General features: G+C 37.0%; 1 protein-coding gene across 2 annotated transcripts in view; it reads right to left on the reverse strand.

Annotated features, from left to right (window-relative positions):
- LRRK2 (leucine rich repeat kinase 2) overlaps positions 1-21,612 on the reverse strand; it is a 76,478-nt gene that overhangs the window by 42,190 nt on the left and 12,676 nt on the right. Inside the window, exons 6-20 of one of the 2 annotated variants that reach the window (XM_086609955.1) lie at positions 21,219-21,353; positions 17,646-17,777; positions 14,787-14,906; positions 13,500-13,624; positions 12,871-12,950; positions 11,979-12,085; positions 10,190-10,319; positions 8,893-9,017; positions 7,196-7,326; positions 5,366-5,510; positions 4,921-5,060; positions 3,430-3,558; positions 3,173-3,343; positions 1,198-1,453; positions 784-972 (exon numbers count right to left, since the gene is read on the reverse strand). In XM_086609955.1, the coding sequence (XP_086466081.1) occupies positions 784-972; positions 1,198-1,453; positions 3,173-3,343; positions 3,430-3,558; positions 4,921-5,060; positions 5,366-5,510; positions 7,196-7,326; positions 8,893-9,017; positions 10,190-10,319; positions 11,979-12,085; positions 12,871-12,950; positions 13,500-13,624; positions 14,787-14,906; positions 17,646-17,777; positions 21,219-21,353 (2,115 nt within the window). Of the gene's footprint in view, positions 1-783; positions 973-1,197; positions 1,454-3,172; positions 3,344-3,429; positions 3,559-4,920; positions 5,061-5,365; positions 5,511-7,195; positions 7,327-8,892; positions 9,018-10,189; positions 10,320-11,978; positions 12,086-12,870; positions 12,951-13,499; positions 13,625-14,786; positions 14,907-17,645; positions 17,778-21,214; positions 21,354-21,612 lie in introns of both variants that reach the window. The other variant, XM_086609956.1, reaches the window with a different exon arrangement.

Raw genomic sequence — 21,612 nt, forward strand, 5'->3', positions numbered from 1 at the left:
ATTCCAAAATTCAAATTCAAATCTGTGATGATTTTATGTATTCAACATTTCTGAACCAACAGTTACATCTGAACAAACAAAGGCACGTTGTAAATTAAGGCCATTTACTCTTATTACTAAGTTACCAATATTATAAACAGAAATGCTGTTTCCTGTAAGTTAAAGGCACTCAGATTTCCTGACATGGTTATCCAGAATGATGTTGGACTGAACATAGACTCGTCATTTACACTTTCTCATCAATTAGATACCTTTAGGATGGGGCTTGTTTCACTTACTTTTTTATGTTAACAATATAGTCCTCTATACCAGACTTAGTTGTGTGCACTTTCCTTACAGACAACCCAGGGAAAAGGGATTTCTAGATCACAATACACCTGACTTCATGACGAGACAAACTGTGCCCTTGAAGCACTTGCTTTTTCCTGCTCAATATAAAGGCAGCATATCGGAATAGCTCAGAAACAGACATCAAAGCACTCAATATCTAAATTTGGTTGGATAAATCCCACTCTACAAGAAGTTGAATGCATGAAGAATCAATTTTTAAAAATGGATCACCGAATAAAACACTTTAAGGTCCTAATTTTGTAAATAAAGCACATACTTCTCACATAAACTATTTTCCAATGTTAACACAAACAAAATTTAAAGACAAAAGTATTTTTTTCATGGGAAGTGTTTTATCTCGGATACAAATAAACAACTGATTTATGGCTATGGCCTAGCCCTGGTACACTAGATTGGTATTATAAAAAGAAACAATAAAAGAAAAACAATTACCTTCATTATCAATATCATCACTCAAACGAAAAACACTGTCCACTAATGGGTCAGAAACGAAATTGCAATCATAGTTTTTATCCACTCCATCTTCAGAGAAGTTTAGATCAGAGGACGTTCTTGATCTATCCTCTGAAATATTCTTCATCTGGAATTTAAGCACCATTCTTGCCAGTGCAGAACCTGCATCTGCATGTATAAGAAACCGAAAAGATGGCTTATTCTCCAAGAAATCCAAATAGCTTAAAAAAAATAACAAAAATAACTGATTTATTTTCAAGGTTTGGCAATCCTTCTGTAACCAGCTGAATGCTATCAAGAGATCCTTACTCGAAGGTCTTGATCTAAAACACTTATATAGTGTCATCAAGAGTTATTAACACATTTCGTATAGCAAATTCTATATATACTCACTTTGTTTTCTTAATGGAGTAAGTTTATCTGGGAACAAAGGAATGAGCCAGGAAGGTTCTAGTCGCCCAATACCAAATCCTCCAAGACATATACTGCTGTTGGCGACATCAAGGCTAAGCTTCTTCAAGAGCAAGCTGATGGTTTGGCTATCTCCTCTCTTTATACTGACGGTTAAAGCGCTCCGAACGTCCTGCTCTCGAGCACCATTGGCTAATAGCAATTCCACCAATTTAGGATTATTTCCTTTCTCACAAACCTAATAGAGAAAGGCAATTAAAAAAACTTATGCAAGGCACTCAAACAACTGCTCAGACTATATTAAGAGACTTGTCTCAATTTCAGATTAATTATATTTTTAGGATCATATCTCTTTTTCAATTACACAGCTCCCTAACCTAAGAGCATATGCCTGCCTAAGGCATCTGAGTACCAACTCCCATCTTCCTGAAGTCTTTACCCAAAATATAACAAATGCCTGAGTTCTGTAACTGTAATTTCTGCCATGAGTGCACACAATTTCCAGGCAAAAATGAATGGTAATTTGTGTAGTTTGGTTATTGCATGTGGTCTATGGCAACTCCATTTATTTATCCATTCAGTGGAAAAAAAGACACTTAAGGGTTATTTTTGTCACCTCACTTGGATATCAGTGAACAGGCAACAATGGTGAGACTCATCGAGCCTTGCCTAGTGCTAGGGAGATCAGGTCCACTGGCTTCAGTCAGCTTTACTCCTTCCAATCTCTCAGCCTGCACTGCTACACAGAGCAGTGTTGACTGTGAATGTTACAAATATTTTCTAGAAATACTTCCAGTTACTTCCACTGTAGTTCACTAACACTGATTTGCCTACCTCAGACCCCATGGATGGATGCTTTGTTCCAAACTCAGCTGTGCTTTTTCACTCAACCAGCTCTGCCAGCAGAAGTGAACACCTAATTCACTTCAGGCAGTACTGGTGGGGTTGTCTCACATCATGTAAAACTTTGACACTGAAGAAAACCTAAGAAGTGCTCATACACACTGCTTCTCAAAAAAATTTTTAAAGGCAGTCACATTTAGCACGGAGCACTTATTAGCAGGTGGGAACACTCTCTCCATTGGCATGGCTGAATCCAGATGAGATTTCTGCCTGCGGCCTCATTTAAGACATCAATGTATTGCCAATAGTTGATACTCTGGATGTGGCCACTGTCTGGATAAAGCTCTTTGCAGCTATAGTGTGACTGCAGGCATTTCAAGATGTTATATTACTTCAGCTGTGCTGATAAAAAGGTAGAGCTCTAACCAGAACAGTTAAATTGGCACAAAACCTGATGACTATATTCATCTTTAAGTACAACACAAAGTAAAAAAAATCCACCAGGGCAGGCATTTGGGGCAAAGTTTTCTTTGTGGGTCCAGAACAGAGTGGGACTAAGCACACTGAAATCTACCTATGCACAGTGCTGACTGCTAGCCCATCTGTATTTCTGCCTTGCAGGGCTTGGAAAGCGTTAAATTTGGAATTTCAGTTCATGGGCTGGGCTCTGACAGGCTTGATGCCATCTACAACTGATTAGTTCAGAAAAAATGACTGGGAATTTGCAAAGCTTGAACTTAAGTCTTTTTCCTCAAAAACACTCCAAAGCTAAGGCTAGGTAGTACTTAATTGAAGCCAGGTTTGCATGTGAACAGGGTAAACAATCAGAAAGCATGGACTTTGGAGTGAACTTCCTTCAGAACTGAACTAGCAGTGTGGGCACATTCAAGGTGACAGTGACCCTATGAGCTTCAATAAAGTGAAGGGTGTTTCAATGAACTGAGACTGAGCCTGAAGTCACCGTGGGTAGCAATGGTTAACACCACTCAGGTCACAGCTAGATTGCACTGGGTATTGCTGCTGTGTTCTGCCAAATATATGTTTATGTGAAAAGAGACAGGAACACAAAAGCACAAATTTTAAAGCCATAAAACTATATATATTTCCATATTACCTGATAGATTAAAGAGTTTGTCTTTGTCTTCTTATTAATATCAGCTCCCAGTAGAAGTAAACATTCAGCCATAATACTATTATACTCAATACATGCTTTTTCCAGCATCATATTCTTTAAATCATCATTTTCAGCTATTTTAGCAAAACATTTACAACACAGGCTTTGAAACTGAATGGGAAGACAAACAATCAAAGTTAGGACAAAAAAACCACCAAAATTCTTCAGCTGTGGAGCTGTCAAAAGAGAGAAGATACCTGTTGATCTCGCTGGTTGGTGAAACACATAGACATCTGGTAGAAAATGACTGTGTCAAACGATTCTTGTACCAGCAGCTTTGCAAAGCAAGGTGACAAACCAAGAATTGACAAGATTGCATGAAATCCCTAAGAACACAATGAGGAGACTGAAATAAGTACAGTGTTAAGAAATGTCATTTTCAAACTGGTCATGCAACAAAATCAAATTTCAACCAAAAGAGATGTGCTTTAATTTTTTTGTCTTGCTTTTAAACATGCAATAATTCACAAACTGGAGAAGATCAGGAAAGAAGGCAGAAACACCTGGTGTCTCTGTGTTTGTTTATATAGCTCTAGTTTCACGCTTGTTTAGCTGACCCACTTAAACAGATATTAACTGACACTTTGAAAAGCCAAATTATGCACCATAATATCTGACAACATCCTGCCTGGCAGTGACAAATGCACTCGTGATTTCCTGAAAATGTAGAGAGGAAACAATCTCCTTCTAAGGATATGGGATAAAGATATATCCCCTGTCCCAACGTGTTGCTCTGTAATCTTGAATTTTGAAAAAATACATAGGCTAAATGAAAAACTTCACAGGTGTATCTAAACACTAAAAAGAAATACAAAATTATCCCTTGATTCTGCAAGTAAAGTTCACCTAGAAGGGTGAACTGGGTAAATTATGGACTCTTTGTCCAAACCTAAATGAGACTAAATCACTTTAAGTAACTTCCTTATTCCACCACTTTATTTTGATTTCTTTCCACGCTGGTTGCTAAGCTAAACTTGGAAGGGGTGGGGGAAAAATAGCAGTAAAGAAGGGAGGCTGTGCTTGTGATATTTCCATATTGATCTGAAACAGAAGTACAGAAACTCTCACAGGAAGCTGATCTCACAGACAAGCTCCATCCTGCTAGAAAAATGAAACTGGCGACAAACAGGGAAAACTTCTGAAGCAGAGGAACCAGAACTTTCACACAAGGAGGACTGAATGTGTGTTTGCAGATAAAACAAGAACTCTCCTTCTACATTCAGAAGTAGGTCCAAAATCTGACACAGTATTCCAGTAATATCCTTAAATGCAGCATTCCTACACTAAGCTTACTGCTGGTGACAGGGCCGGGAACTAAGCTATTTTCTACTACTTTTCAAAAAATGTCAATCAATACTATAATGATGATTACTTCATTAAATGGTTATAGATTGACTGAAAGATCAACCATAACTGAGAAATTTGTTCTAGTTTGCAGCTCTTGAAAGTCTTAGATAAACATCTAAACCCACACTTCCATATTCTGGATTAAACATATGCCTCCAAGAAAACCATCTCTATGGCAACCATTGGTTTAATTTTAAAGGCTTATACTAATCTAGTAATTGCTATAAAATCAAAATGAAGTAATTAAAATAAGGAATTATACTTCAAATATAGCTACATCAAAATAATTTTGTAAAGTTTTGCCTTTCACTTTCATCTTTGTACGCAGAAATCGCACATACATGCATCTGGATTTCAGTGACCTCCTTAAATCGTCGCAGAGTAGAAACCAGAACTGTTGACAGCACATGCATGGTCGCAATACACAAACTCTTTTTTGTAATCAAAGAGCGAAGAATACTCAAACCCAAACACTGTATGTCTAGAAGAAAAAAAGATACATTAATAATGTTAACTATTCAGACATTCTGAGTGGAATAAACCCATGACCTGAGTAGTGTTACATAACTAATATTCCAGAAAGTTGTTGGCATAAGCTATTACAGAGCCAGGCATAACTACGAAGTGGATGAACCTGAGGACTATGCAGTACTGCAGCCTTTTCTTGCCACGTAACCTACATCACATCCAGTACTAAAGAGTGTAATGGACTGGTTACGGCCTCTATGGTTAATTAGCCCCTCCTGCAACATCATTCACATTCAATTAACAAAATACCTTCCCTACCTTGTTTGTCTGGATACATCTGTAGGGTGTGAAGCACAGTGTCAGTAGCTCCTTGCTGGGTCAAAATTTCTAGTGCACCAGTGCACTCAGCTACAGACGCAAGTAGTTTTAATCCACACTTCTGAATGCTAGGACTTCCAATAAACTAGTGGAGAAATGGATATAAAATCAGATCAAGTTTGTTCTGCTTACAATGACAACTGAAGAGTTGCTTGTTCTTGAAGTTGTTCTTTGAACAACTTGTTGCTTGTTCTTGAAGTGTGTGAAATTACAGCTGGTGTGACAATAAATAACAATAATCACAATTTCAAAAAGATTTCCTTTTCAACCACCAGTTTCAGCTGCTCATAATCTCCCCCCAGATTTTCAATTCGCATTCTGAAAATATTCCCTAGCTAGTTTTCTAACAGAGAGTGGGATTTTTTTTCCTCAAAGTTTTAGTACAACCATTCACAAGTTCACACCATTTTGCTGTAGGAGAAGGACAGTGAGAAAATGTACTTGCTTTGTTGTTAAAAAGGAACAAAAATGGGGTTCTTTGAGAACTGGCACATGTAATAAACGTCATGGCAACTGAAAAAAATATGAAAACAAAAAGATATGAAGAAACATACCTATTACCACACTCCATCAAGATTTTAAAAGTTTTGGTTTTAGTTATATAGCAATTCAATAGGTTATTTGTGATTATTTTTCCCAATTTTCCCCCACTTTTACATGAAGGAAACCTAGATGAGGCCTAGATCTGAACGTGTGCCTAGCTGTCACAGTGACTTGCAAATCTGCAAAGTTATTTCAGTGAAGCCATGATCATCTTCTTCCTCATTCTTTCTCTAGTTTTTCATTAAGATGTGTTGATTTCTAGCCCTTCTGGTTGATATTGTAGTACCCCAAAACACAAATCAGCTGGGTCAGAAAAAGCAATCAGGATGGTCACAAAGCACTGGAGACTAATACATTCTGAAGTAAAAGTTATTTTGCCTCCTTTGTTAACTCCTATATCCTGTATCTTCATGTCAAGAAATGTCCTTTAGACACTCTAGCACTCATTTCCTGATACATTATTTACTCTGACTTTTATCATAAAAGTAAGAGACACAAATGTCCTTGACTGAAGGTGTTTGGCAAGCCTAAAATTGTTGAGACACTTCTAAAAAACTGTGAATTGCTATGTCCACTTTGATTGTGGTCATGCAAACTTTGTAAATCCTGTAGAGGTGGGATTCTTCTGTGGGCCATGAAGTTAAACCTTTCCTGTCACTAGGATTTTAAGGTTAATTTGCTGTGCAAAGTGCCCAGTGCTTCGTTTGTTTAGATTGGGTCTGCTTCAGCCTTTCGCTTTTCAGCTTCTCCTTCAAGGCACTGTGATCTTTCTGTTTCCCAGTGGCTGGAAAAAGTTACTAGAAATGAACAGTGAAAAGAATGGAGACAACTGAGAAACTCTGTTCTGTTGAAAGCGAAGGAGTATGTATCCATGAAAGCTATATCATAGAACCAGTCGGTTCTATGTGTTGTTGAGGTGTAGGTTACGAGGACACTTTTCATATATAAACTAGTCCATTAAAAAAATCACAAACAGACTGTATGCTTGAAAAAAAAATTAGCCTTGTTTTTATAAGTATCCTTCACATTTAGTGTAAAAAGGATCATTGAATACACTCCAGAAGAGAAAATGAGAAGAAACACCAAATGATAAATGAAACCCAGGAGTGAAGATTAATTCTACCAAATCAGCAGGAAAATCGATGTGGAACTAAAACTTACAGATGGATTCAACATTGCAAGTGTAAAACAGTGACAAAATTCATTAGAATAAAGCTTTAGCTATACCCTGTTCAAAGCGTTAAGCACCAACGAATGAGTTCCCTCCAACAGACATTGGCTTTTAATGACTTTTACTCTAAGCGCGAAAGCAGCATCTCCCACATCTCTGGAAGAATGATTCTGGTCATCCTTTGTATCTGCAACAACGAGAAACAGCCTTCCTCAGAAGAACAGATTCAACATTCCCTCCAGTATTAAGCCAATACAACAACCAAATCGAACGCACAGGTTTTAACAACTGACTCAGAGGGCGTATTTCAGATCTTATGCCCTTTTCAGAACGATGTAGTTACAGAGACTGGAGTCTCTCCAGATTTACATTGTAGCGTGAGTACATCGTGTTTGAAATGATTTCACCATGTTTGCTCACCGCTTACCGGGAAAACACAAAATCATGCCAAAGAATTTTGCGTAAGGTACACTGCAATATATTACTTCTTCAAGCTACAGAATTTCTTGGTGTTCCTTATACGTACTTCAGAATGGCTCTTCCTTCTGGAAAGGAGACACTATAAAGAAGCTATAAACTAGTTGCCCTTTCTCACTTGGCAGCACATCACAGGCCAAATTTTATCCACAGCTGACGTAAGTGGCAGGTGAGTACAAATAAAAGCAAAGAGAAAGGTCTTTCTGATTTACCTTCCTTGTAGCTATTGGCACTTGCAGTCAAGTGGCACTACAGAAAGTACCCAGAAATCCTCTAAAAGTCACTTCAAGCATTCACATTTGTTTCGATTACTATTTTCCCCGAATTACTTTTTATTCCCTAATTAACCTTCAAGTTCCAACATTTATCTTTGATTACGCTTTAGAAGGGCCTCGCCCACATGATAGAATACATATATCAAGTCTTAATCCTGCTCTTTATTGAAAAAGGAAACTGAAAACCTGTAATCAGTCCACGTATTAGTCAAGCAACTAGTTTCCATTACTGATTTTGTACATGTTCAACTAGAACTGCTGAGAGACACCTGCAAAAAGTTGTTCTGAAAAAAAATCAGTACCCTGTGTCTATACTTTCACACTTAATATCAGAGGAAACAACTACAGCAGGAAACTGATAAGAAGAGCTAAAACTATCCCCAAATTCTATTAAAGGTATAGAACTAACAAAGAACAAATTTTTACCACTGTAGACTGTCTTTAAAGAGCTTTATTTTTTGAAAGGAATTTCTAAGCTAGTCAGTTTGGCTTCTCCTTTTCTGTGGAAAATATTATATAATAGTACATTTCATATCTTTAAATCAGTCTGTATTGTTTGAAGTCAGAGGTCCAATTTTTATGTTCCTTCCAAGACATACGATTAAAACAATTGCATTTTGTGGTACAACAATGTTGATGTCATTACCACTGTTTGCTCTCACTTAAAGGGTATCTATGATGAAAACATAGAATGACAGCGATAGCTCCACACTCATTCCCTGAATTCCTCAGAAGTAATGGAGCTAACTCTTCACTGATCAAGGGGAAATCAGCAGTTATAATTTTACTCTATTACCTTCAATACCTCAAAAATTTTCCTCCATCTTGTATGTTCTTGAAGAATTACAGCTGTTTCCTGTTATGTACAGAACTCTAGTAAATTTTCTGAAGTCCCATGAAAGGCTATCTCATTAGAATAGAAAGACTAAAATCCACCTACCTAATTCTGTTGTCTGATTTGGAACCCAATGCCACACCAATCGTATTTTTGGATGACTTACCAGGCATCATAAAGTGTAAAAGGACTCGAAGTGCTTCCAGTTGTACAGAGAGCGATTTTTCATGTTTCCTCATGACTTTTACAACTTCTGATGCAGCTACTGTCATTATATCCAGATGAAGGAAACTGAAAATATTGTTTATAAAATAAAGAAAAAGAATGCATTTCTAAATTTTACGTGTATTTGCTTCCTTATTTAACACACTGTTTTAACCCTTTAAAACACTGTAAATCTGGTTTGAGCTACAAAATATAAATTAAACTATGGTACTTTTCTTCATCATAGCAAATACATTACTTTTAAGCCATTCCATGAATTCAGTCTATTGTGTAACTAACTGCATACTGGACTACTGAGAAGTAATTTTCTATCCAGTCCAGAACAGTGATACACAGAGTATAGGACTTCATTCAGCATGAGTTGTGGAAGCATACATTTCACTTTTATTCCAGTTCAGATATATGAAAAGACACATCTTCCTTAATTTAGTGCTCTATAACTGTCATAAAGTAGAGATTAATTGTCAGATACTTGTAGAACAAACAGACGAATATCAATCACGCTATGTTCTAATCTTGAAGGAAAAAAAAAAAATCTCAATGCCATTAGCATTCCTAGAAATGGCAGTAGCCAAAGGCCACTAATTCACTTTTAAGGTTATCTTCTTCTTTCATCTCATAATACTTTTTATTCCTGTGAACATGCTTATGGAATTTTTGAGATTTTCTTCTTTGTAAAATGAAATCATTCACAAGAAATTCTGTGTCTACATCTTGAGTGCCATTTTTTCACAGATAGCTTTGCACATATAAAAGGTTTCAGGGAAGACTGGAAAAACTTGGCAAGAAAATTGGAATAATGTTCCCACCCTGTATACATACCAGTATTCATGAGTCACAAGTTTGTTTTCCAGTCATGTTCTAGAGTATTTGCAAAAGCCAACACAAAAGTACTATTAACACAATATCATTTTAATAATCAGAGTTAAGATTGTGGGAAGTTTCTTAGCTCTCAGTGGAATTCAGCATGGTTAATCTGAGGGGATACCACCTAGTGACAGTGTATTCAAACCTCACTGCTCAAGAATCACGAAGGGAAGCACATGCAGCTCCCTACACACATCCACTTGGGCATTTGACTACAGGGCTTACAAAATTCAATGTCCTCAATAGGGCTGTCATTCCATGGTCAGTTTTAATATCAGTGAAACAGCCAACAATTTAAATGTAATCCATTACAGCACTGAATCTCACAAACCTTCACTTTGCAAGTGGCCACATGTTTCTAAGTATATTACCTTCCTTCGAAAACATGATTCAGAATTCTGCAGGCACTTTCAGCCACTTCAGGAGAATGTAGATGTTTCCTCATTATATCCAAAACATTCATATGTATTCCTTTAGCCAAAAGTGTCTTCCTAATATTTACTACAATACAAAATAGCAAGCATCTTATAAACAAATCAGTCTCTCTCTTTATGTATAGTTCTCCAACACAACAGAGCTGCTAACTTTTTCCCCTCCTTTTTTCGAATTTTTTTTCCTCACCAAACACACATTGTAGAGCATAAACTAAAATGGGAAACAATTTGAGCTGAAGCTGACTTTTGTTTGCCTAGCTTAATCAAAAGCATTATAATTCTTGAATGCTTAATAAGTTTAAATACATCTATTTTTACTTGCAAAAAGTTAACTTAAGGGAAAGAGAATGTACAGCTTTACTTTTATTTTCCAAATTGTTTATTCTTAAACAATTTTTCCTCTTAATTGCACTTTGTGATTATGTGATTATGTAAGAAAGATAGAATTTAAAACTTTCAAAAAAACCTTCTAACTTTCAAAATCAGGCTTCAAAAATTAAACTACATTATTCACTCTACTTTGTTAATTCATTTTTTAAAATTCAAATACCCAAGCACATGTTATATTTATAACTGTAACCAATACAGCTCAGAACGCTATAAAAATATTCTACATTATCATGGTAACTACCATCAGTTCATGTCATTCCCAGTTCAGTACATCCATTTCAAATGGTTAATTCAAGCAATATTGCACTGTGCCAGAGGGCTTTACTAAGCTGCTTTATATGTCTATCATTTCTGGTGTAAGCACATTCATTTAGAGGGGGGAAAAAAGAAGGAAAAAAAAAGAGAAAATAAAAATTTGCTTTAGATTTCCAAAGGGAATCAGAGGCCCACTTGTGGGTAACATGTTGTGAAAGTACCTGGTATAACATATGGTAACAGTATGCACACATTTATTAGATCTCTGTCTCAATATAGATACATATTTATCTCATCAATAACCACAAAACCTTTTCGTTGTTAGGTTTTATGTACTTGGATGGCTCAGTAACCTAGTGATAAAACAATGCTTTCTCACCTAAAGAATGGTAATTAACTGCTAGTCTTTATCTTCCTATCTAGCCAGTGGTTTTCAATGTGCAGTCTACAAACCACTTGAGGTCCATAACCATTTCAAAGGGTTCTGGGAAAGGTATCTAATAAAAGCAGGCCAACTGTCAGTAGGCTTAGATACTCTACCCAGGGGTCCACATCTCCACTGAAAAATTTTGAGGGGGTCTGCAAACTGAAAAAAGTTAGGAAACCATGTTAGGGACACAATCAGGACTAAAGCAATCTTGAAAACTGTTATGCACATGCTTAACTTGCTACACATGATTTGATTCACTGAAGTCAACAGGACTGCTCAAATGCCCTGCGTTAAGTGAGAAAATGATATTTGTCAGGCTGTAATCCTTACATGATTTTCAACAAATGCTGCTCCTGATGAAATTCAAGCATGTGATAAATATTTAAACAAGCATACAAAGAGAACACACTCTTTTCACATTTCCTGCTCCAAAAAAAGGCAATTGCACCACACAAACTTCCACGTACTCTCTTTGACACTAGCCAACACTAGTTTTTTCAAAGCAAGGAATAAACTTCCTGCTAAACACAATGGCATAATATTCTAATCACAGGGAGTACTGTATTCACCCAACAGCACACTAAATATACTTAATATTGCAGCAATAACTTTCTGCTGAATTAGAAAGTAAAGATAATTGAATTCCCTTACCATTTTGTTGTGACAAAACTGCTAAGGTACTAGCAGCTGCCTGAAACACTTCTTTTGAAGAGGAGTGCATCAGCATGGAGAGCATCACTGCTCTGTCTACTGGGAACCTTTCACAGAGAGAAACAAATCACTGCACATTGACCATATTACAGCAGTTACTTCACAACTGTAGATCAGTTTTCTAAAAAGGTATTAAGTGACATAATTAAATTTTCAGACAAATGTACTTGGCTTCTAGTATTTTTCCAGAGCAACAGCTGACAGAAAGTCCTTTGCAAACTATGCATATTTAGCCTACTCTGAATCTTCCTGAATTTTCCTGGAATCATGCTTTCCAAGTGACTTGAGGTCCAGAAAGGAGTACAAAACAGGCTTACTAAAATTTGAATGATTTAAATTTTAAGCAACTCTGATAAATAATTTCAGTAAAATGAAAGTCTGTGTCTTACCCATGCCTAGATTCTCTCTGATGAGGCAGCACCCCCTCTACTATGCCCTTTCATCTGATTTGTGGGAAAACGAGCACTGCTTTCTGTACTACTTACATACTAGAAATCTTAATCTTCTCCATTTTTCCTACTCTTACATTCTTTAATCTTCCCTGTCCTTGTTGCAAGTGAAGAAGAAATTCCTTGTGAACTGTAAAAATTAGCCTACCAGGCTGTGTTCTGAACCTTTATTAAAACACGAGTAATTTTGCCTGCGTCAAGATTAGCACATTTTTCAAGAAACTTTCCCAGCTGTTGTTGATGACTATGCATTTCATCATGTATTAGAAAACAAGAAAGAAAAGTAAAAATAACTGAAACATGAGACCCCCCCAAACAGCCTAATAGTAGGCTTTCTTTTTTTTTTAATTTCTAAAAATACCATTCAAGATATTAACACTGACTGATTATCTCTGTCTCCAATCTTCTCATGAAGGTTTTGTTGATACAGAAACAGATTTTTCAAAGCCCAGCATGCAGCCTCCTAAATATAAACCAAGAGGAGACAAAAGGATTAAGAAAACATCCTTTCAGAATATCAAAAATATATGAAAAAAATTAAACAGTTTGACTTTTTCAGTTTGTGACAAAGGTACAAGGAGCTTTATGTAGAAATACAAGAAGGCATGAGCTGTCACATTCCTTACAGCTGGGACAGGTCTGAGTTACAAACATGTGCAACATTCTCATTATCTGATTTGCACTTTGACACCTTTATGAGGCCAAGATTAGTTCTTCTGTTGATGGGCCTGTATTTTGCTGCTGTAGACAGAGGAGTTATGAAAACAATGATCCTTGGATGGCCAAAGTTTCAGTTAACAAGTCTCATCTTAACTACCTACATTTGATCCAAAGGAGTGACAGAAACCAGCTGAGGTGAAGAAAGACAAGAAAGGCAAGATTTATTCCAAATCTAATCCGGTCCTTAAGGCTTTGTTTGCCTGAGGATATAGGGGAGAAAATGATTTTGCTAAACATTTTATTTAATGCATAATGCAGTCTTTCCATATCCCCATTATCAAAAAATTCTCACCAGCACATCTGTGTTTTTTCGGTGTAGTTCTAACGCTTTGTAACATGCTTCCAACCAGCATAATTTCTCTTCCTCCTCCTCTTCTTTTCTTTCCTCTAAGTCTCGGTTTAAGAATATTGTCTCAGCTTGAAATATAAAATATTTACAATAAATTCTTACAGTGAAAACCAACACTTATGTCTTAACCTTCCTGTAGTCATGGAAGTGGTCACACTGCCTATGTGCAAAAATCAGTGGGAGGATTAGCCTTTTCTGGGAAAGGAGACGGATATAAAGCCTATGACAGACTTGAAAAATGTCTTTAAGGTATAAAAGGACTGACAAAATTCATTATAGTGTAGTAAATTAGGCACATAGTTACAGAACAGTCAATGTTCAGGCTCTGAAAAGACTTGCACATACTTTTTTTTTGTGTATTTACATACAGATACCAGAGATATAAAATATAATTGTGATTCATTTGCATATAACCACGTATCACAGGGCCATCTACACTCAGAAACAGTGTCATTAAAAAGCAAAATGTAAATTGCAGTTGCTAAGAGAGAAGTATCTGGTCCCAGAAGGGGCAACAGCATTTAAAATAAATCATTTTATACCTCTGATTTTTCAGCATTTACGGAAAAAAAAAGTGTATCAACGCTGACCGTAATATCAGAGGCTTACGGGAGTGTATACTGATTTCTAATCTTTGCTTTTTGGGGACTCCTAAACAGCGTTTCTACTGACTTTTGTATGGAACAATTACGCAAAGACTACGAGGATCAGTTCCTTAGCTTTTTGCCACTAGCTAACTAGCTTCTGCTTCAGAATAATATCTGCAGCGTACTCAAGAAAAAGTTTAAATCTTTTAATTGATTTCAGAACTCAAGCACAAGCATATGTTTTGGTGTTTCTGTCAACTGTCACAATATAATGAGCACTGTCATACGTGGCAAACACAGCACCAAATTAGTGTTGTTATCTCTAGAGGTTTTATGTTATGTACGGATTATCCAGTATTTGCCGAGGAACAAACAGGTTGCTTTGTTAAGATCTGTCAACCTAACTTTCCAGCTCTGAAGTCTGTGAATATGTTAGGCATATGGCATGAACACAGCCATGTCATAGTAAGCAAACTGCCAGCATCTAGGAAACCTAACTCTGTCAAAGTCATCCTGCCTGAGGCTTTCATGTCAAAGAAACGGTGTTTGAAGTGATTACAGGAAGTCAGCAGTATAAAAAAATTAATGAGTGGACAGACAAATGAACTAATTTATTTTTGTATTTAGGAAGAAATTTACTTACTCAGAAAAGCTAAACAACTGAGAGCTGCAGATTGTAACTTTGCATTTTCAGGATATGTTCTAACAGCCTTCACAATGACTTCTGGAACCTTATGTAATACAAGGATATTGAAGAAATTTCCTGAAAACGAATAAGATATTAAACGAATATGAACACATATCTAGAACTTTACAGGTATTTAACATAGATTTCTCAGCACACAATGCACAAACTTTGTCTGTAGCAAATGCTACATTTCTTACCATAGGGTATGACACAACAATGTTTTATTTGTGGAAAGAAGAGGTCAAGGATAAAAATCAGTTGAGATCTGGGTTCTTTGTGGTGTTTTGTTTATTGTTTTTGTTTTTTTTTTTTTTTTAAAGACTGAGGTTTAATGCAAAATGAAGTGCACATTGCCTTTAAAATAAGAAAAATACAGTCACTGTATCACTTGCAGACTTCCTGCCAGGAAGGAAATGCAGTCCTGCTCTTGAATTCATGCAGTGATTTGATTTATCCTATCAAGCAAGCCGTTCAACCCTGTTCTGCCCTCTGGTTTTGCCCTCCTCATTAAATAGATCAAGGTGAGCATTGTAAATACAGAATACATACATTCTGGAATAGTAGAAAGAATTATCTTTTGATGATAAATATATTTAAAGCATAACTTTTATCATAGGCTGTATGGTATTTTGTGTTATAGGTTGAATATAAGGAATTCTGCAAAAAGCAAGCAAATGGAAATAACTTTCCCATTTGTTGTAAAAACAGGTATTATGCAGAAAATAATTCAGCAACACTCACTTTGTAAAATACAAATTGATAGCTATGGTTTCTATTTTGATATTCAATTTTGCTTAATTCTTAATTAGCAAAAATGAGAATCACACTAGCAACATGAAAGGTCAAATTAAAATTTGTATCAATGTTTCTCAAAACCTTCAGATGAGGTGTGAAAGACAAGGTATGAAATTAATAAGTCTCCCATATTTGAGCATCAAAAATATAATTACATACAGAAGAGAAGCTAACCTCATTTTTTTCCCTTAGTTCTGGTCCTGAGTCCTATAGGTGCTGACTACCATCAATGTCTGGATTCTTCACTGGGAGATAAGTATCTCTCCCAATGTTTTATGATTCAGTTCAATTAGATCAAGTTAACAGAATATTTAAAAACAGATATTAAGGCAAATCCTTTCTAGACTCATCATTCTAAAACCCTGGCATTAACACCTATTACAAGTGCAACTGGAAGCAGTATTTTTCTTTTTACCTGGTAGTAATGCAGCCATGTTATATCAGCATTACTCTTTCTTGTCATATTTTAATGGAAATAGTATGTTTGTATTTTATTTATGTATTTATGTCATATTTTAATGGAAATAGTATTAAATACACATAAATTAATAATAGGCTACATGATGAGCAATTATGTTGGACTTGTAGTTAGCCAAACAAGTATCAGTCAGTCAAAATTCTGATGACAGTCAAATCTATCATAGTCATTATCAATTAGCAAGAATACACGATGGTAATTTTGGAAGCTAGTAGACGCTGACTTTACGATTTCACTGCCAGTTAACATGGGTTTAGGAAGACAGTGTCCATCAGAATAATTTGGGAAGCCACACTAGCTATATGGAAATCTTCCAGCCTATTTCCAGGAGCACCTAGCAATTTCACATCTGTTTCCCTAACTGCATGGTGCTGTGGACACCTCTTCCCATAACTGTCCTGAAGTGGCTTCTTATCAAGATGAAGGGCATCTGTTATGCTGAAAGAAGAAATGGATCTTGCAGCTGCTTTACTGCCACTGACTGCTTATTGGTCAGCACATATATATGACAAGTGTGTGACTGAAATGAGGCTGGTTGCACTTAGGGCAAGATCAAGGCACATCAACAGAGTTGCTATGTCCTCACAAGTGCTTGGTTTCTGTGCCTATCTTCAGTTAGCTTTGCATAAGAAATTAGTCAAGAGTAATATCACATTTTGCCAAAAAACGGCAAATGTCACCTCAGCAGCCACCACATTTTCTTGAAATTTTTATTTGGCTTTCTGAAGGGGAACTGGAAGTTACTCTGGGTTGCACTCAAGTTTGATCTGTATTTTCTACACTATCTGCATGAAGAAGCAGAAACAGATGGTGAAAGGACAGGACTGACTTGGTTAAGGGGAGTCACGCACTGGTACCAACATCTGCAGTAACTTCAGGCCACCTCCTGCAAGAATTCAGAAGTCTAACTAATGAGAAAGACCTTGGCCGAGTCCCTGATGAAGAACTTGCCACGGAGCGTAGGCTGCTCAGGCAGCTACTCACAGTCTTCCTGGATGCAGCAGGGGGAAAAACATACTTATTTTCATTTGACAAGCGCCAAGACAGGCACCATAGCTGGGCAGGAACACAGCATAGGTCTCTGGAGGTACATGCATGGCAAGGAGGAAATATCCAGCCTTGGAGAATACTTGCCAGGTGATTTCAGTGGCACCAATTGTTTCTCACACATTCAGCACTGCTACTTCAAAAAGAAATCTAGAAGGAATTGCCTTCCTTACTATAGTGACTTTATATCGAATGGGATCTACTGATATCCCATACTCTCATCTTGCACTTCTTCCACCCTTTTTCTCTGTTTTTCCTCCGCTGCAGTCTTTTATGGCAGCTTCTGTCATTGTTACTAATGTTTAACACAAAAGGATGTCATATTGACCGTGGCCAGTGTTACCTCAGTATATTTACATCATTAGAGACATGGAGCTATATACCACTCTGAGGATTAACTGGAATAGTAGTTCTCTTGTTGCCTGTAACACTTGCTGTCAGCTAACTCCGACTGTTACAGAGTCCGCTGACTATAAACAAATTTGTGAACTTACCCAATGTAAGCTTATGCAACAAACAGCAACTCACTTCCTGAACTGTTTCACTACTGGGGAAACTTTTCATCATTTCCACTATAACATTGTAGCAGCGAACGTTTCCAGACATGAGCACTTCAACATTGCTGGCTAAAGAAAGAAACAGAAACAAAAATTGCTTCTTAAGATAAAAACCCATGTTGATCGGATTCTAATTCAGACTTTATTTAAATAGATTTATTTAGAAAACTGGGCCTGTTTCAGTTTTTGCCTTGCAACTTGAGAGAAAGGTGGTAATTCTTTTTCTCGGTATTGCCATAGAAGACATTAATGACTACAAACACTTGGAAATAAATCATTAAGTTCAGAGTTGATATTAACATTTATGGATTTGTTCCATTCTATATCAAGCCATGTAACAGAAACCTCCTCCCAAACTATTATTATGTAACATTTTTCTTAAAGCTGAACAAATCGGTTTATAAATATTAATTCTATCTTATAAATGGTGTTTATAACATGATTGTGATCAGGTAAACATTTTACAGTATTTCAGTAATATTCCCAGGGCCATATAACAAAGAAACAATTTAGAAATTTTTTTCTCCAATAAACATTGATTATTGGATTTAATAATGTTTTTCTAAGTGTTCCTTCTTTTTTAGGGGGCAAGTTAGTCAAGTTATTAGTTTAAATTAGTTGCACCATATGCCTATTGTGTACTGAGGGTACAGAAATGTTCATTTAATGCTCCTGTAATATTTTGAAATTCACTGCAAGTTCTGTATTTCACAAAATCACAGAACGGTTGAGGGTGGAAGGGATCTCTGGAGGTCATCTTGTCCAACCCCCCTGCTCAAGCAGGGCCACCTAGAGCAGGTTGCCCAGGACCATGGCCAGACAGCTTCTAAGTATCTCCAAGGCTGGAGATTCCACAACCCCTCTGGGCAACCTGTGCCAGTGCTCGGTCTCCCTCACCCTGTTTACTGCTTGTTACATAGGCCCGATACAGAAACAAGCAGGAGTTCACATAAGCCAGCAAAGACAGATGCATCCTTTCCTAATGAAGACAGATCAATCCCATATGCAGTAATTTAAGGCAAAACAGCATCACAGCAGTTAAAACACCATGTGTGAAAGCATCCTTGTATGTCTATCCAGGGTACGAGACAGAATATGAACCCAAAAAATCTTTGACAAAATCCTGGCCCCAGTGACTCAAAGGGAGTCCTGTCACTGACTCCAAGGGAGTTAGCATTACTCTGCTGAGGTCTATAAACTTTCTTAATCATTCTTTCCACAGCTTGGCTTTCCTGTATATAACATAAGAGGAACATTCACAACTGTATTATTAAAGACAATTAGTCTTTTTAAAGCAGCAGGAGATCTTCAAAATAATACCTCTCTGAATACTAAGTAATGATACTGTCTAAGCTGAAAAAGCATGCTCTGAGTGGGAAGCATTTCTGAAGCCTTCTGTTTGATAGTGAAGGAAGGTACCTTTCACAATGCTTTAAGATGACAGTGATTTATTCATGTCATTCTCAGTTAAAAACATCTTTTCGAGGTTATGTTCCACAAAATAGTATTGTGCCACTTCACAGTAAGTTATCATTTCACAGGTGACAATTATATTAAAATATTCAGAAGATTCTAAAATTGTTTACTACAGAGAGAGTGTAATTAACCGCATGTTTAAATCCTTCAAGAACCAAGCAATGGTACATTTGCAGGGAGCCACCATTTCCCAGAACCAGCTAAAGAAAAGGAAGAGGAATGGATCTCATTTGATCTAAACCACCAAAACTTGGTCATCTAGGTTCTCACAACAATTGATGAAGAGATCTGAGCTCTCCGTATGGTGATTCATCCCACCTCTAACAGATACCTCTCTTAGGGTTACGTGAATTTCCTCTTGAAGTGTCTGTTTTTCCCCATTCAACAGAAGAGAAGCCAGGATAGCTGCTTGTGACTACCATTTAGATGGCTAACATTCTGTGACACACCACCCCCTATGGACTTTGGAAAACGGTCGGCAGCAAAGCATTTTCTCATTCCATTGAAACTACTGAGATTCAAAGAGTTTTTTTTCCACATTAGAATAATCTCTTACCTTTCAATTTCTCATGGCATGGAACAAAGTCTACAAAGATATTAGTGAAAGAAGGCATAGTGAGGTACAAACACGTGATGTAACTCGTTTGGAACAGAGACTTGAACTTCAGGGTATGGGGAAACAAACATTTTTCTATTGGATAAGCTAGAGCGTGTACTTAACAGTGACTGATTTTCCACAGTGGCCTTCAAGGAATACATTTTCCTGCAGGTATTGTGGGAAGAGTATGAACGCTGGCAAAAATAGCCCAGCTTTGCACATTCATGTGCAAGCTATCTCTGTTTCTCTGACTGTTTTCAATCTTTGATATCTCAAATGAGAGGCTAACCCCAAAATAAATGTCTGCTTTCGAGCAGGTCTTTGACATGCTCTTCTCTTGTTATGATTTGGGCAAGTATTTATTATTTTAAAAAGCACTTAAAATCTGGCATCCTTTTCCTCGGAAAACGGCACTAACTTGGGCTAAGGTAAAATTATTTCTGGCTCAAGGAATACTTAACTTTTTAAACAGAATGTGGAACAACAAGAAGTTTGAGAAACCGAAACTAAAGAGTTTAGAGTCTGATGAAATGTGGGACACTCCAGACTAGTTCTTGTTTCGTGGCATACATGAGGCCAGCACGGTTCCTCCCAGAGCCAGACAGGATGTTTGAGCTTTGTGAGGAATCATGTCTGCAAGAGTACAACATTACGTACCTCATGGAAGACATGGAGAGCAGGCTCCTGCTTTATGCTTGCTAAAATTGTGACTACCAGCAGGAAGCTGACAAGAGCTGCCTCTGTGTCAACCAGATCAAATTGCTCTCAAGGAATCGTTGTAAATCATCGAGCACATTTCTCTGGACCTGATTTTGCCCACAACAGGGACTGCTGCTATCACACAAGACGAGACAAGACATAATGAAGACATTTTCTTCCAGTCTCACTGCACAACACCATAAGACTATAACATGTGCAGTGCTGCCAACGCTCCTCATCGCAGCCACCCCTGAAGGATAACAGTGGGGTGTCTGAGCCCAGATACCTTTTCTCAGCCCTGGCCATTGGATTTTTGTGGGTGATTTTCTCCTCGTGGAACAGCCTCTGCCAACAGTGTTCTTTACCTGCTACCAAAACTCACTGAAGATCTATTCAGACAATAAATATATCTTATTTTTCAAGCATAAAAAACCCAGACTTTGACCTCTACAACCATGACGAGCATCTTTGTTACCGCTTACTCCAAGCAGAAGAAAGTCTCTTTCTCTTCTTTATGAGATATTTCAGCTTTATCAGAATGGCCGAATATGGAAATTTCCCACAAAAAATCACAAATCAGTACTTCCCAATGAAAACAGAAGAGTGATTTGTCTGGCAACTCCCAACCAGTTCTCACTGTTTTTTGACAATTACTGAAAGATTGCCACAAACTGACATGAGCTGATTCATGCCGTGGGAGATGATGAATTGAAAATAACTTCCAACAATGCACTTACATGGACCAGCTAAGGAATGTAATGAATACAGTGCAGGAAGAATCACCTCTTCTTTCTTTGGAAACTCTTTAAATACTTTCAGTATGATCATATGATCTTTGCTTTCAACAAATTCAGTCAGCTGCTCTTCTGGAACTAAATTGAAAAGCAAGAGAGATACGGTATATTTTGAGGAAACAACTCATATCCTGGTACAACATAAGACAATTGTTTTTATCACGTATCCTTATATTTATTTTCTGTGTTTCACAGAAGTAAGGTACTCGCCATATACATCATCTTCCACAGTTATGACTGCTTTTACCGAAAATTGAGTTACTTTATAAAGACCTTTTTCTAGCCTACACTTTATGTAACTGAGTTCTGACTTTTAAACGCTTCTCTGTGAACCAGT

The sequence above is a fragment of the Tauraco erythrolophus genome, chromosome 4, assembly GCF_009769465.1.
Source record: "Tauraco erythrolophus isolate bTauEry1 chromosome 4, bTauEry1.pri, whole genome shotgun sequence".
Classification (NCBI taxonomy): domain Eukaryota; kingdom Metazoa; phylum Chordata; class Aves; order Musophagiformes; family Musophagidae; genus Tauraco; species Tauraco erythrolophus.